The sequence below is a fragment of the Pongo abelii genome, chromosome 8 (genome assembly GCF_028885655.2).
Source record: "Pongo abelii isolate AG06213 chromosome 8, NHGRI_mPonAbe1-v2.0_pri, whole genome shotgun sequence".
Classification (NCBI taxonomy): domain Eukaryota; kingdom Metazoa; phylum Chordata; class Mammalia; order Primates; family Hominidae; genus Pongo; species Pongo abelii.
The window spans coordinates 21,732,861-21,749,788 of NC_071993.2; the positions used below are offsets into that span (position 1 = coordinate 21,732,861).

Below are 16,928 nucleotides of genomic sequence, written 5' to 3' on the forward strand. Positions count from 1 at the left end.
TTAAGAGCGTGTATCTGTATATCCTTTGATGCTGAATGCTTTATTTTAATGACTAACAGAAATTTTGAGATTATAAAATTGAAAATTTTTCTTCCTAGGTGTAACAAGCATATTGAAATACTCATTTTCTAAATGAGAGATGATATAAATAAAAAATGGATTTTGAAGTTTGTGCAAATAGAATCTTCTTATTGCTAATTATAGACATGATGTTATCCCATTTGATAGTTGGGAAAAATGTCTATTTAATAATAATAAGATTATATCATCTTTACATTTGCATGGAATTTGAACTTCTTTATAGTCATTTTTATCTAGTTTACACCAATTAGATGTGGTACCACCAACTTTTAAACACCTCAAATAACTCTCACCTTCATACTTAATTATGCAATGATACAAGTGTTTTAAACAGAAATGTGTGATGTTTTTTAGTAATGCTTTGAAAAGTGCATGAGTCTAATACTGACATTTCCTTTAATTTTTTAATTTTTTTCTTTATTTGCTCTATCGAATATAATGTGCAGGAATTATTTATTGAACTGCAGAGATTAATTTTTAGAAAACTGTATATCTTAATACTGATGGTATAAGATTAAAAGTCTTCTTGCTTTTCCTAGTGGCATAAGGTAACACTTCAAATATTTACCTTTCTATTCTTCTAGTCTTCGCACCCTTTTTTAATATGGCATTTTCTCTTTTTATTGAAACTTTATTTTTAAGCTGATGTTGAAAATATATAGTAGCTTATTTGAAAATAAAGGATCTGTTTTCACACATTTTAATTAATTTACAAAAATATGGCATTAATGTTTAGGTTTTCTTTTATAATGCAATGGATAATATATGAATGGTGTCTAAACTGGATTATATAGATTGCAATAGACTTTTAAAAATTTCAGTAGGCATTAAAAATACTTTATAGTTGAATTGGTTTCAGCCTAACAAAAAGATTCATTTAAAAAGTTTTATATACATATACATCTATGTATATATATTTTGTTTTTTAGAAAAAGAGCAAACGGGGATCTAATAGGTCATATGATCAAAGTTTAAGTGATTCTTCCTCTCACTCTCAGGATAAACATCATGAGAAAGAGAAAAAAGTAAGTGGATTTGTTGTTGCTAAATTTGTAGCACATCTACTTAATAGAATTTTTTTTTTTGCCTTTTTAGATAAAATTACATTCTTGATAGTTAAATGGAGACATTGAAATATAGAAACATTTTGGCTAATAAAGAGTATTTAATGAAATGATAGGTTTAATGCCATATTTGTGAATATGGTTTTACCCATTGCAACTGAAAATTTAGATTACCACTTTACTGAAAGCATGAGAGAAATTTCTTGCATGTGTTACTGTGGTCATCTTGTGAAATCTTTAGGTGACTTCAGCAATAATAGTTTGTTGCTATATATTATTAACTGATTACTTCGCCTGTAAGTAATTATCAGCTTTTTTCTGTATAATAGAACAATTTTGAAGTTCTGTATATTCTTGGCTATTTTTTCTTTTTCAGTGGTGCTGCTGGTTTATTAATTTTTTCTAGTGGCTAAATGTCATATCTTTTGTTTGAGAATATTTTGTCTTTTAATTAAAACACTAAAAGCTTGCCTAAATACTAATCTGTCTTTTTCTGACTTGCCTGTTTTCCCGCTTACATTTTTACTTGCTTTATAGGAAATACTTTTTAATAAACTAAAAAATAATACTGGAAAATCATTTGTACTTAATTTGTTCTTTAATATGTTCTTTAAGAACATATTGCCATTAGCTGAGCATGGTGGTGGGCGCCTGTAGTCCCAACTACCTAGGAGGCTGAGGCGAGAGGATCGCTTGAGTGGAGGCTGTAGTGTGCTGGGATTGTGCCAGTGCACACCAGCTTGGGGACAGAGTGAGACCCCTGTCTCTTAAAAAAGAATCTATTATGAATTGTGTTTAAGGAAGTGAAGATAAAAAGGACATTGTCAAATGGAAAAGAATATTTTTCTTAGAAAGTTGGTATATGCTAGTTTTGGAAATGTTTCTGCAGACTGTATTTAAAATTTAGATCCCATATCATTTTCATATTTGTAAATATGATTTGGTAAATGCCAACAAATAATTGTTTAAAAACATTTTGGGCTGGGCATGGTGGCTCAAGCCTGTAAGCCCAGCACTTTGGGAGGCTGAGGGAGGTGGAGGAGTTTGAGACCAGCCTGGCCAACATGGTGAAACTGTGTCTCAGCTAAAAATACGAAAAAAAAAAATTATTCGGGCGTGGTGGTGGTTGTTTTTAATCCCAGCTACTCAGGAGGTTGAGGCAGGAGAATCGCTTGAACCCAGGAGGCGGAGATTGCAGTGAGCCGAGATTGTGCCACTGCACTCCAGCCTGGGCGACGGAGCGAGACTCTGTCTCAAAAGAAAAAAAAAATTTTTTTTTGGTTTGAGTTTGTGCTTTTTCAAGGTAAACGTTTTAAAAACTTAAGTAGTTTTGAGAGTAAATTCTCTATCATGCGTGAAATAATTATAACTTAGGGCTGTTGTCTGGCATTTATTTATTTATTTAGAGACAGAGTCCCACTCTGTTGGCCAGGCTGGAGTGCAGTGGTGTGATCTTAGGCTACCGCAACCTCTGCCTCCTGTGTTCAAACGATTCTCGTGCCTCAGCCTCCCTAGTAACTCTGTCACCCAGGCTAGAGTGCAGTGGCGTGATCTCGCGTTATTGCAACCTCTGCCTCCCGGGTTCAAGTGATTGTCATGCCTCAGCCTATTTAGTAGCTGGGATTACAGGCACATGCCACCATGCCTGGCTAATTTATTTGTATTTTTAGTAGAGACAGGATTTCACTGTTGTCCAGGCTGGTCTCCAACTCCTGGCCTCATGTGATTCGGCCTCCCAAAGTGCTGGGATTATAGGCGTGAGCCACCGTGCCTGGTGACATACACACACACACACACTTTTTTTAGATCTCAGGCAGCAAGTAAACATATATATCTTGATTTCTTTTTGAGGTGGTTTTGTTATAAAGTGACGGTAGTAGGAGCCTGTCTTGTTTATTGTTGATTAGATTGCTGATAAAAAATAGCAGGATTGGTTTAATTAGCAGTTTTAGTAATAAGCACCATGAAAGTTTATTTAAGCTTTTTAAGTCATCAACTAAGGATTCTTAGGCAGGGCTCATTATAAATTGTGAAGAGGGAAGCCTCACTATTAATGGTCTTCTTCCATTTCATGCATATTATCTTGTTTAAAAAGCGCTTACTATATGATCGTATTTCTTTTAAGATATGCCCTATCATGTTATTTGAAGGACAGTTATTAAATATGGTATGGTGTCGAATGAATATAGTGCTGATGACTACACGTATAAATCTTTTAATGCTCTGGGAATGAACTAAATTTTGTATTTGAAGAATTTTTTGTGGTGGTTGAGTGGATGCTAGAATAAAAAACACATTTAGTCAAACTTGTTTAGCTTTAATATTTAGAAGTATGTAAATACTATTTGGATTTTACTTTTGGCATATGTAAGTTTAATATAACTTGATTTTTTTGCTGTCAAGCTTGAATCTATTTTTACATTTTGTTTTTAATAACTGAGATTTACTGGTCATCTACAAAGTAAGCGCACTAAATGAAGGAAACATACTGTAAGTTTATTATTAGACATGCTTGCTTGGCTTGGGAATATTTGGGAAAGGACTGTAAAAATATGGGATGATTATAAGTGATACTATAGTTAAAAGATTGAGTGTTACAGACTATCTTTATTTCCTTCCCTCCTTACCTCTTTTAAGTTTTTTTTTTCTTTTTCTTTTCTTTTTTTGTCGCTTAGGCTGGAGTGTCGCCTAGGCTGGCACTCTGCTGCCTAGGCTGGTGCAGTGGCACGGTCTCAGCTCACTGCAACCTCCGCCTCCCCGGTTCAAGCGATTCTCCTGCCTCAGCCTCCTGAGTAGCTGGGATTACAGGTGCACACCACCACGCCCAGCTAATTTTTGTATTTTTAGTAGAGACGGGGTTTCACCATGTTGGTCAGGCTGGTCTCGAACTCCTGACCTCGTGATCCACCTGCCTCAGCCTCCCAAAGTGCTGGGATTACAGGCGTGAGCCATCGCGCCTGGCCCCTCTTTTAAGATTTTTATGTTCAGTAGAGTTGTCTTGAAAATATGCCTAGCATGTTTTTAGTGTTGCATTGAAAGGTAACGCTCATAATCAAGTCAGACATTAGTATTTTTAAAACAGACAGTTCCCAACTTGAAATGGTTTGAATTACGATTTTTAGACTTTACACTGGTGTGAAAACAATATGCATTTATTGTGCTTCTCGATTTACCATGGAGTTATGTCAGGATAAACTTTTCTTAAGTTGAAAGTATTGTAAGTTGAAAGCATATTTTTAACAGGATATTTTTAGCTTGTGATGGGGTTATTGGGAGTAGCTGCATTGTAAGGTGAGGAGCATCTGTATTGTATATTATGAGCTAAATTTTGGTGATACTGTTCATAAGATATACATTGAACCACTTTCTCTCTGAATTCTTTTATCTGCCTTCATTCTGGCACCTGTTTTTCTTTTTTTTTTTTTAATTTACAATTTTAAAATTGTTTGTTCGTTGGTTTACTGAGACGGAGTCTTGCTCTTGTTGCCCAGGCTGGAGTGCAATGGCTCGATCTTGGCTCCCTGCAACCTCCGTCTCCCAGGTTCAAGCGATTCTTCTGCCTCAGCCTCCCGAATAGCTGGGATTACAGGCACCTCCCACCATGCCCGGCTAATTTTCTGTATTTTTAGTAGGAACTGGGTTTGGCCAGGCTGGTCTCGAACTCCTGACCTCAGGTGATCCACCCGCCTTGGCCTCCTAAAGTGCTGGGATTACGGGCGTGAGCCACCATACCCTGCCAAGAATTTTTTTTTTTTTTTTCTGAGACGGAGCCTTGCTCTGTTGCCTAGGCTGGAGTGCAGTGGCGCAATCTCGGTTTACTGTAAGCTCCGCCTCCCGGGTTCACGCCATTCTCCTGTCTCAGCCTTCCGAGTAGCTGGGACTACAGGCGCCTGCCACCACGCCTAATTTTTTTTTTTTTTTTTTTTTTTTTTAGTAGAGATGGGGTTTCACCATGTTAGCCAGGATGGTCTCGATCTCCTGACCTCGTGATCCACCCCACCCCCCCTTTTTTTTTTTTTTTTTGAGACGGAGTCTCGCTCTGTTGCCCAGGCTGGAGTGCAGCGGCGCGATCTAGGCTTACTGCAAGCTCCGCCTTCCAGGTTCACGCCATTCTCCTGCCTCAGCCTCCCGAGTAGCTGGGATTATAGGCACCCGCCACCACGCCCAGCTAATTTTTTTGTATTTTTAGTAGAGACAGGGTTTCACCGTGTTAGCCAGGATGGTCTGGATCTCCTGACCTCATGATCCGCCCTCCTCTGCCTCCCAAAGTGCTGGGATTACAAGCGTGAGCCACCGCGCCCAGCCAAGAATTTAATTTTTTAAGAGGAGGTGAGCGAGGGGTGCCTGTTGTGTTGAACAAACCTCCGCCACCGCCCCCCCCCCCCCCCAATCCCACTGGCGCCACGAGGGAGTTGGCAGGGGCAGGGAGGTCTAGTGGGATTCCACACCCCTGCCTCCCATGCACTGCCCATGGGCGTAAAGGAGAGACGAGGGGCCCGTGGGGCGAAAGAGAAGACCAGTTTCATTTCCCATGAATGTGGGTCCCTCTTCTGTCGTGGCTCAGGCCTGGTCCACCGCATTGATCCTGGCATCTGTTTCTCTTTGTGTATTTAAAAATACTATTTACTGAAGTATAAATAAGTGATATTGTTATTTTATATTTAATATTAAATACTGTGGTATCCAAATTATTTAAAAATGAAATAACAACTTTTAACTTACAACTTCATATGGTTATAGGAAAAATTTAAAAATATATAGCGTTTGCTTTTCAGAGAAGTTCTGTGTGATTCTAGCTGTATTAGCACTGGTTAGGTACTAACTATAGTGTGAGCAAGGAGAGAAGAAAAGTTAATGGTGAAATATGGCTTCGAATAAGGGATAGTTTGTTTTTTCTTGTTTCTTTTGTTTTTCCTTTTTTTTTTGAGATGAAGTATCGCTCTGTTACGCAGGCTGCGGTGCAGTGGCACCACCATAGCTCCCTGCAGCCTTGATCTCCGGGGCTCAAGGGATCCTCCTCCCTCAGCCTCCTGAGTAGCTGGGACTACAAGGGTATGCCACCATGCTGGCCAATTATTATTATTATTTTTTTAATTTGTGGAGGTGAGGTCTCCCTATGTTGCCTAGGCTGGTCTCTAACACCTGCATAGAAGCAATCCTGCCTTGGCCTCCCAAAGTGCTGGGATTACAGGCGTTAGCCACCACCCAGGCTGATTAAAGGATAGTTTCTGCAAAAATTGAAAATTTGGTACATATTTTAAAAGGAACCAGAGCATATATTTGAAATTAATTAAAGCTGTGCCTATCAGGATTAAATTCAGTCACTAAGAGTTCAAATTGTGAATTATTATTTTAGTAGAATGCCTTCTAATATTTGTTATGCTTGTTAATGTTAGTTAATGTTGATTAGTAAAAGGAAAGCATGCTGCTGTTCTATAATTTCACTTTTGACAACAAATGTGTGGGTTATTTTCTACACCAATTAATCACCCAATTCTCTGTGGACACCAAGTGGGTGTCCTACAATTCAGTTCTGATATTACCCAGAGTTAGTGCAGATCCCATAGATACTGGGTCCCACGAGACTGCCCCCACTTCAGAGGCCAGTTGCAAGTCCCAGATTGTCACCTGTACTTTTGACCAACTGGTTATAAATTGGGGGTTCCACACAACCTTCTCCTTAGATTAGGTAATTTGCTGGAATAGCTCACAGAACTCCAGAACACTATTTTTATTACTTATGTATTGTGAAGGATACAGCTCAGGAACAGCTGGATGGAAGAGACACATAGGACAAGTTATGGGGAGGTAGGTAGAGCTTCCATGCCCTCTCCAGGTGCTCTACCCACACAGCATCTGGGTGTGTTCACTGATCAGGAAGCTCTTAGAACTTCATTGTTAAGATTTTTTTGTGGAGGTTTCTCATTATGTAGGCACAATTTATTAAATCGTTGGTCATTGGTGATTGAATTCAACCTCCAGCCCTTCACCCCTCCACGGAGGTACCGGGGTAGGACTTAAAGTTCCAAATCTCTGATCATATGGTTGGTTCCTCTGGTGATCAGCGTCTATCCTCCAAGATTTACCTTTTTAGTGTAAACTCAAGTATGGTTGAAAGGGGCTTATTATGAGCACTAGGGGAATTCAAAGAGTTTTACAAGCTCTCTTCCAGGAATCTGAGAATCAGACCAAATATTATAACAAAAAATGCTCTTATCACCCCATCACTCAGGACATCAAAGGATTTTTAGAAGTTCTGTGCCAGAAACTGGGGGCAGAGATCAAATACACACACAAAGACACACACACACTTACTATATATGTCACAACTGTAAAATAGAATTTTATTTTCCTTCAATAACACAAGTGATACATAGAATGAACTGTTGATTTGACTAGTCAAAATCACTAGGAATAATCTTTAAGAAGGAAGTCATTGCTGTCAAAGGACTCTATTCGTTTTTTTCTAACTCTTTTTATACTTGTTAGAAAGTTTTAAAAGCACCAACCTCACTTCTACCCCACTCAATCTGAAAACTTTTAAAAAGCCCTCTAAGAATTGTGAAGCTGTGTTTTCACGGAGAGTTTAAATGACTTGTTCGAAGGTCAATGATTTGCAGTAACTGATAGTGGTTAGAAAAAAGTGGAGTTATGTTGACTTTTAATCTATGGTTTTTTTTTTTTTTTTTGAATAGATTTTTTTAGTTTTATTGAAATCGTACATGAACAAGAAATTGGAAATACAATCACATCAAAGAACAAATTGTCATGGCTTTTGACGTTTAAGCCAAACAAATTTTGTAGGGCAGATTTCAAAATGGTGTGAAGTTAAAACAATTTAAAAACACAGTTAACCTACTTCTAAAAATGCAAAACATACAATCATAGGTTATTTTCAGTATAAGAAAACTTAAATGTGTTTGCTTTAATTTCTTAAAACTACTAAGACATAGCACTAGCTTGTATTTTTATTTACAGCATACTCCATACTCCTATGTAATCTATCCTAGATCCAAAAAAATGAAACTCTTCAAAACCACAGGTTCTGCAAAATCATGACTTAACAGTGTGTTCAGCTTGTTTTGAAGCTAAAATGAAGCCTGAAATGATAAAAACATTATAACTCCCAGAATAAGGGAACTCTGTAAGCCCAATAATGTCCAAGAGCATTTATGAAAAGAGGAAAAATAAAAAGGCCTGAGTATATACACAATAGTGATTTCTTCAGCCCAATACAAATGGCAGCAAATTGCTACTTAAAGATGAAACAGTTAAGCAAAATTTTTTTTGAAGAATGTAGATCTAGAGCCAGTCGTATCTTGCCATTATCATTTTCAAGCCCTTACTTGTCTGCTTCCACTGTTGCCCATAAGTATCCTGATAAAATTCCTGGTTGTCATTATTGTAACCATAGTGACCAGAATAGTCACCACCTTGCTGAAGCGGCTGCTGAGCGATGGGTTGAGAGACCCAGTTCTGTTGGTTGTTGGTCTGACAATGCTTGGAATCAGGTTGGGTGTAAGCATCTGCCTTCTCTTGCCTCCTACATTGTCCCCTGATTGCCCTGAGATCCACGGGAACCATGGCCACGGCCTCTCTGCTGTTGTGCAGGACCCCCTCTGCCACCCCTGCAGCCTCTTGGTGTTCCCAAAGGTGCCCCCTTTTGTGAATAGCCAGCTCTACCTCTTGGAGGTGGTGCTCCCCTCCCCCTTGGTGGTGGTGGAGCACCCTGCCCTCCCCTTCCTCCTCTTCCTCTTACTGCATAGCCATCATCATAGCCATAGTAGGGAATCTTGATAACCTCCATGATAGTTGTGGTAATCATAACCATAGTAATCTTCATGCCATAGTAATCTGGAGGGTAGCCATATCCACCTCTCCCCCAACCTCTAATCGAAAGCGGCATGCGAGGAGGAGGGTGTAGTGATAATCTTCATATGCAGTGCTTCTGGAGGCCTGTCTAGCAGCTTGGCGCTCTTTCCTTTTCTTGTCTGGTGGCTTGGCTAAGACTATTTCAAGTTCTTCCCCTTCTATTTCTTTGCCATTCATTTCATCCATAGCCTTAACAGCTGCTCGTCTGTCTTCAGAATGAACAAATGCATAATCTTTCAATTTATTTACTCTTTGGAGTTCTCCAAATTCAGAAAATGACTTCTCCAATATTTCGTCTGTGCCAAGTTTCTTACAAACAATACTTTTACCTTAGCCATGACTTCTGGATCTGGTTCTTCACAGGGTCAGCCCATTCAACTCTAAGTACATTTCCCCATACTTTTACTTTTCCAGCATCTGGCTTGTGCTGCTGACTTGTGATCCTCATATTCAAGGAAGCAGAACCCCCATTTCTTCCTTTTGTCATCAGGTTGATGTTAGAGAATAACATCCACCAAACCCTCTGTGACTTTACTGAATTCTTCCAGAATGTTTTCTTTAGTCTTATTCTTCAGAATGGATCCAACAAAAAGTCTGTTGTTTGCCACAGAAATGCACACTCCATGTTGTTTACCAGGGCGAATTTCATAGCTGTCAGGGTTTCACAGCTTGCTGTGCAGCTTCCTTTCCACAGAAAGTGGTAAATGCATACCCTCTATTCTGACCAGACAGTGGATCTATCATAAGACGTAGATCCCAAATGGGACTGGCCTTCTCAAAAAGGGGCACCAACTCATCCTCATATACATCTCTTGGTATTTTACCTACAAACACCTCTGTTCCAATTCCAGTTTGCACACCAGAGTACACACCATTTGGTGGAGGCCCACCATACTTCCTCTGTCCTGTAGTTACATTCAGAGTATAACCATTTCTCTCAAGCAAGGCCTTGATCTTCACTTCATCAAGTCCCTTTGTGGACTCTTGCACCTAGCTCCCCTGTTTCTCTCTCTGCCTGTAGGTCTTCATAACTCCACATAAAAATGCACTTTTGTTCTGAACATGTGATAAGTCACTTTCCTTGAACTGCTGTGGTACAGACAGAGCTCCTTCTTCATTAAATTCCCTGAGAGCATCAATTGCTCTTTCATCAAGATCGATACAAGCTATCAGTCCAGGACAGAGCAGGGGCTGGCGGCTGGGCCCGTGAGAACCAGTGCAAGGCATTTTGAAAATGACTAGAAATCGCGCGCGCGTGCCACCCCTGAAGTCTGTGATTCTTATGTTTACATGGCAGAGAAGCTGAAGGGGAAGCAGGTACGTGTGCAGAACGGGAGGCCAAACATGAGAGGCAGCCTTCTAATCTATTCCTGCAAGAATCAACCCAGCCTCACGAAAGCTGCATTAATACATTCATGAGGGTACTCCCGTAACCCAAGTGCCTTTTAATGGCCCCATCAGCTCTCAATACTGTCACGTTGGCAAATTTCAACATGAGTTTTGGCAGGAACACACCACACTTAAACCATAGAATAGGATTACTCATCTCTTTGAAGAGAGCTAGACTACTTTCTTCTGTGGCCCTCAAAGGAATAAAATTCTCAGTCAAATCATTGGAATGACTTCTCTATGTCTTTGTAAAAGTTTTCTAGCATTGAGAGTTACCTGGTACTTCTGCCCTTTTTGTGTACTTTCCTTTTGGAATTTTGCGCTCAAGTTGAACCTTTCAGCATCTATATATGTGAAGAGTTAAGAGAGGACAGGTCTTTTCAGGAACATCAGTTTAGAATGTGAGGGTGTGTTGGGTGAGACTGAAGAGTATGGTAAGATGAGACTAGCTAAGAAGAGGCCAGTTTATGAAGAATTTATAAGCAGTTAGAGTTTCAGACTTCATCCTTGGGCATTGAGCCAGGCAGCCAGTAGGATTAATTTTTTTTTTAAACTTTTGGTTTTTTCAATAATTTCAAACTTAAAGTTGCAAAAATACTACAAATAATAATGCTGTACTACTCACTCATTCCAAAAATGTTAATATTTTACCATATTAATGTTACCATATCCTTCCCTCTGCCCTCCTTTGCTATCTCTCTCACTCTCTGTCTCCTCTACTCTCTGTAGAATCTTTCTGAACCATTGCAGGGTAAATTACAAATACAATGCCTCCTTAGCCCAAGTACTATAGTGTATAGTTTTAATTAAAAGGGGAATTTCCTAAACAATTACAGTACAGTGATCAAAATCAATAAATTAATATTGTTACAGATTATTATCTAATCTACAGATCATATTCAAATTGCAGCTGCTGATGTCCTCTACACCAAAGGGGAAAAACTTTTTCTCTTCCATGTCTAGGATCCAATCCAAGATCACAAGTTGCATTTAGCTGTCATGTCTATTCAGTATTTCCCAGTTTGGAATATGTCCTTATTCATTGTCTTTTGTGACCTTGACATCTCTTAAAGTCCTATTTCAGGTTATCTGAGGTATTGCCTTCTGTTTTTCTTAGGTCTTAACAAAGGGGTTTATTAGCCATACTCTTTTTTTAAATCTTCATACAGCTGTTTTCTAACAGTGGCCTAGATTTTATCTTTCTCTGGGAGCCATTCTTTGATTTTAGCATTGTTTGCTCTCTGGAGAGACTGAAAATTTTTAAAACCAGCAAGTCTTGGCTCTTTTTTTTTGGTCAATAGTCTTTTCATTAGCTTATTTCTGTACTCCTGCTTTTTACTATAAACAGTAAGAAAGAATTAGACTGCATCTTCCACCGAATACCTAGAAATCTCCTTGTTAAATTATGCAACTCATTAAATACATTTTCTATTTTTCATGTTACCACAGGCAAGGTTGTGCCTAAACTTTCACTTACTAATTATGAAGTATTCAGCTTCTTCCAATTTTCAGTTACCTTTTTCTCACTTTGGTTTAAGCCCTTACTAGCAGCCTGCTAAGGGCCATGAGGTTTCTAGTGACAATCTCTTCATTGCTCATCAAGCTTTCGCTGATATTCTCCTGCAAGTCCTGTCAGCTTCTGCCTACTACCTGATTCTAAGCAGCGCCTGCATTTTCAGGTTTTATTGTATGGGAATATCCCTCTCCTGGTAACAAATACCCAGGAGTAATCTGTAAATCTGTGTTAGTTAACTATTGTAGTATAGCAGTTTACCCTAAAATATACTGGCTTAAAACTGCAATAAACATTTATAGTCTCACAGCTTCAGTGGGTCAGGAATTTGGATTTAGTGGGTGTTTCTACCCCAGAGTCTATTATCAGATTGCTTTCATGTTGTTGGCTTTGATTATAGTCATTTAAAGGCCAGAACAAAGCTGAAGGGTGCTGTTTTTTTTTTTTTTTTTTTTTTTTTTTTGAGACAGAGTCTAGCTCTGTCGCCCAGACTGGAGTACAGGGGTGCAGTCTTGGCTCAGACTCACTACAATCTCCACCTCCCAGGTTCAAGCAGTTCTCCTGCCTCCGCCTCCCGAGTAGCTGGGATTACAGGCTTTTGCCACGACGCCCAGCTAATTTTTGTATTTTTAGTAGAGATGGGGTTTTGCTATGTTGGTCAGGCTGGTTTCAACTCCTGACCTCAGGTGATCTGCCTGCCTTGGCCTCCCAAAGTACTGGGATTACAGGCATGAACCACTGTGCCCTGCCTTTTTTTTTTTTGGACACAGAGTCTCACTCTGTCTCCCAGGCTGGAGTGCAGTGACATGATCTTGGCTCACTGTAACCTCTGCTCCCAAGTTCACAAATTCAAGCGATTGCCTCCGCCTCCGCATTAGCTGGGACTACAGGTGTGTGCCACCACACCCGGCTAAGTTTTGTATTTTTAGTGGAGACGGGGTTTCACCATGTTGGCCAGGCTGGTCTTGAACTCGTGACCTCAGGTGATTGCCCACCTTGGCCTCCCACAATGCTGGGATTACAGGAGCTACCACACCCAGCCGCTGGAGGATATTCTCTAAGATGACTTACTCACATGGTTGACAGTTTGGTGGCTGCCTGTTTTTTTGCTGCATGAATTTTTTCTTAGGGCCTTTTGAGTGCCATGTGACATGGCACCTAGCTTTTCCCATAGGGACTGATCTAAGATCAACGCAAAAGCTGCCATGTTTTTTATGGCCTGGCCTCGGAAGTCACACAGTATCATTGTCTTTCTCTGACTGAATGTCTTTTTATTTGTTTTTTAAATTTATTTGTCTTTTTATTTGTTTTATTTGTTTTTAAGGTTTTTTTGAGGTAAGAATATATAACATAACATTTGCCATTTTAACGGCATATTGTTATTTTTACTCTCTATTGGATGCATAGGTAAGCCTGTTCAGTATGGGTAGGCACTGCATAGGTACAAAGATAATTGGGGGCATGGAGGCTGTCTACCACACCCTGCGATTTAGGCACATATCCTGTTTCTTATTAAATTTTCACCGACAAGTTTTAGCATTCACTGATGAGTCTAGCCTGAAATAAATAATAGTTGACAAAGGGTAATTTTCTAATTGTATCATTCTCAATAGTGGGGAAGGGTGGAGTCTACAGAGGAAATAAAAGAGTAGGTTGAGTAGTAGAAGGATAAATGTTATGTCCTTTGGATTTAGCACCAAGGAAGTCATTGAAGAGGAGTTTCAATGTAGAGTTTCAATATATTTATTGGTAGATAAAGTGGGTGTGAGGAAGTACAGGTAGTGAGAGTACTTAACTCTTAAGAATCTCAGATTTGCTGGGCTTGCGTGTATAGTCCCAGCTGCTGGAGTGCTGATGTGGGAGTATCTCTTGAGACCAGGAGTTAAAGGCTGCAGTGAGCTATGATCATGCCATTGCATTCTAGCCTTGACAACAGAGTGAGACCTCATCTCTTAAAACAAAAAATTAAAAAAGAATCTCAGATTTGAAGACAAAAGGAGGAGGCAGGAAAAATAATACTATGTCTTCTTCTGTTTTGGTGGGGAAGAAAGAAGAGAAGCATGTAGGTGAATAACTAGGTCACCTGGGTAGTAGAGCAAAGAAAGTAGATGTGGATAGAACCCTATCAGAGATATTGCTAGGCAGATTGGGTATACAAATAAGGAGGCCAAGTGCATTATTTTCAAAAGTGTTTAAAACAATGGATCATGAGATTGAGGTGGGATAATAGATGTAGTGGAACTAGGGAAGGGCTGGAACATAAGAGTTATAGGAGATGTTGGAGCATGGGCCTAGAGGGCTCAGTAAGTTTCAAGAATAAGTATAGTAAGAGTGTGAATTAACTGCAAGGTTGTGAAGAAAGAGTAGATCATTGTGGTTTAATATTTCATTGGGATATGTTGGGTGATGGCAGCTTCCAGGTGTTGGAAGACAGTTCTCCATGGTTCTCACATTTATACATATCTTGTGAGTGGCAGCCCTGACTGCCTTTGTTCTTTTAAAGGTTGTTTATATAGGTTGTTTATATAGCAAGCAAACAGCCTTGGAAAACGGAGGCACTATCATTCAAATTTCTCCTGTAATTCAGTCCACTGTGTGTATAAATGTCATCTTGCCCCAGGTCACCCTGTCAGAACGGGGAACTTAGGCAAATGCTAACAGTCTAGCTTTTGCTATTGCCATGAGTATTAAAGTCCTCTGTGTCCAATGCAGGAGTCTTGTGTCATCTTCTGCCAGCATCCATGAAACTGTGGTGAACTAACTTGTCACTTTACAAATACAGTAAGAACTTAGACTCTTTGTAGTTTTTGACACCAAGATGTGGTTTTAGGCATACTGAAGGAGAGTCTGAATGAAAGCCATTGAAATTGAAAATATTTGAGGACTGTGCGAGTTGTTCATACAGTTGGCCTTAACACGCTAGCACACCCACTCTTGTGGTCCAGGGATGTCGGGATACTGTGGTTGAAGGTCTTACCAAGATCACATGTAGTAGGAAAGAGTTACCTGAAGAAAAGTAGGCTGGGCGCGGTGGCTCAAGCCTGTAATCCCAGCACTTTGGGAGGCCGAGGCAGGCAGATCACGAGGTCAGGAGATCGAGACCATCCTGGCTAACACGGTGAAACCCTGTCTCTACTAAAAATACAAAAAAAAAAAAAAAATGAGCCGGGCATGGTGGCGGGCGCCTGTAGTCCCAGCTACTCGGGAGGCTGAGGCAGGAGAATGGCGTGAACCTGGGAGGCGGAGCTTGCAGTGAGCTGAGATCGTGCCACTGCACTCCAGCCTGGGTGACCAGAGCAAGACTCCGTCTCAAAAAAAAAAAAAAAAGAAAAGAAAAGAAAAGTAGTGGGCAGACAAAAAGAAGAGATAAAGAGATACCTATTAATAAATGATAGAACTGGGATTTAAAATGAACTATATCTGACTACAAAGTCCATGGATTTTTTTTTTTTTTTTTAGTACATCTTTCTGCCTTTACTTGGAGGCTGTATTAGTCCATTCTCACACTGCTATAAACGAGAATGAGTAATTTAGGAAGAAAAGAGGTTTAATTGACCCACAGTTCTGCAGGCTGTACTGGAAGCATGGCTGGGAGGCCTCAGGAAACTTAACAATAGGAAACTTAACAATCACGTCAGAAGACGAAGAGGAAATAAACACATCTTTACCATGGTGGAGCAGGAGAGAGAAAATGAAGAGGGAAAGTTTGAAAGTGCTACATACTTTGAAACAACCAGATCTCCTGAGAACTCTTATCAGGAGAACAGCAAGGGGGAAGTCTGCCCCCATGATTCAGTCACCCCACCATCAGGTCCCTCCCCCAACACTTGCAGATTACAGTTCAACATGAGATTCAGGTGAGGACACAGAGCCAAATGATATTAGAGGTAATAATCATATCCCCTTTGAAAGTTAGATAAATCTATATTACAACTTCAAGGATTTTTTTTGGTTTTTTTTTTTTTTTTTTGGTTTTAGTACAAATGGTGAAGTTTTCACATGTTCTCAAAAGAATGCTAATACAGAATATGCCTTATCAATCCTCTGTTCTGTTCCAGGAAGTTATTATTTAACTGAGTAGTATTTGGGAGAATAAATTTTGAAGACCTGCTTGCTTAAATAACTTGTTAAAAGAAGATAAAAAAAGTGAAAGTAGATGTGAATAGCCTTTTTGAAATTTAGCTTGAATTCAGATGTTGAAGACAAACAGTAATATAGTGTGCCTCAATTAAATGGCATGTCCCTGAAATAGAATGTTATGGCTAACTGAATTGGCTGAGGATTAACTTTCTTTAATAGAGTTATTTTTTGCAACTTGTAAGGTTGAGATTGCATGTAATGCAAAGACTGATGTCTAATTCATGTAGGTGTTTAGAATTGTATTCCAGCTATCTAATTATAGCATCATGGAGATGAAGTAATGATAGCCAATTGTTTTCCATTAATAATATAAATATTTATTAATGTATTTATCACCTGTGGCAAATGACCTAGTTTTCATTTCCGTTTTTATAGATGAAGAATAGGGACATGAAGGTTTAATTAGATTTGATAAATGTTTACAAAGCGTCTACTGAATTCGAGACACCATGCTCAATTCTTGGGAAAACAGAATTTAAAAATCTGGAGAGTCACAATCAATATTGAACAATTTGTTTAAAGTTTTGTATTTGGGGGCATAACACCAGTAGAATCCGGTTTATTTTTTAAAACTTTTCTGCTCCTTTCTATGGCTTCTCTTTTGTATTTTTTCAGAAATGTAGCTATAAGCAGTGAGAATGTTAATAGTAGATAGATCTGACTTATCTGAAAAGCCATTTAACTGCAGTATATGATCTAATCTCCTACTGATTGTAGGATGAACCTTCATTTTATATGCCACTAAGAAGAAATCATGCCAAGTAAACTATGACACAGCAGTATTATAATACATAACCTGATTTTAGAGATTTATTTAAATAAATAAATCTCTTAGGATCTATTAAACATGGCATGTCAAAGAACTTAGA

The 16,928-nt window shown here is 39.2% G+C and overlaps 1 protein-coding gene and 1 pseudogene across 21 annotated transcripts in view; one reads left to right on the forward strand and one right to left on the reverse strand.

Moving 5' to 3' along the window:
• MLLT10 (MLLT10 histone lysine methyltransferase DOT1L cofactor) overlaps positions 1-16,928 on the forward strand; it is a 226,161-nt gene that overhangs the window by 95,822 nt on the left and 113,411 nt on the right. For 16 of the 21 annotated variants that reach the window (XM_054522034.2, XM_054522041.2, XM_054522035.2 and 13 more), the window contains one exon: positions 1,011-1,106. The exons of the other annotated variants lie outside the window; for them this stretch is intronic. In XM_054522034.2, coding sequence (XP_054378009.1) covers positions 1,011-1,106 — 96 coding nt within the window. The remainder of the gene's footprint in view (positions 1-1,010; positions 1,107-16,928) is intronic. 21 annotated transcript variants of the gene reach the window in all.
• LOC103891595 (heterogeneous nuclear ribonucleoprotein R-like) lies at positions 8,299-10,274 on the reverse strand (annotated as a pseudogene).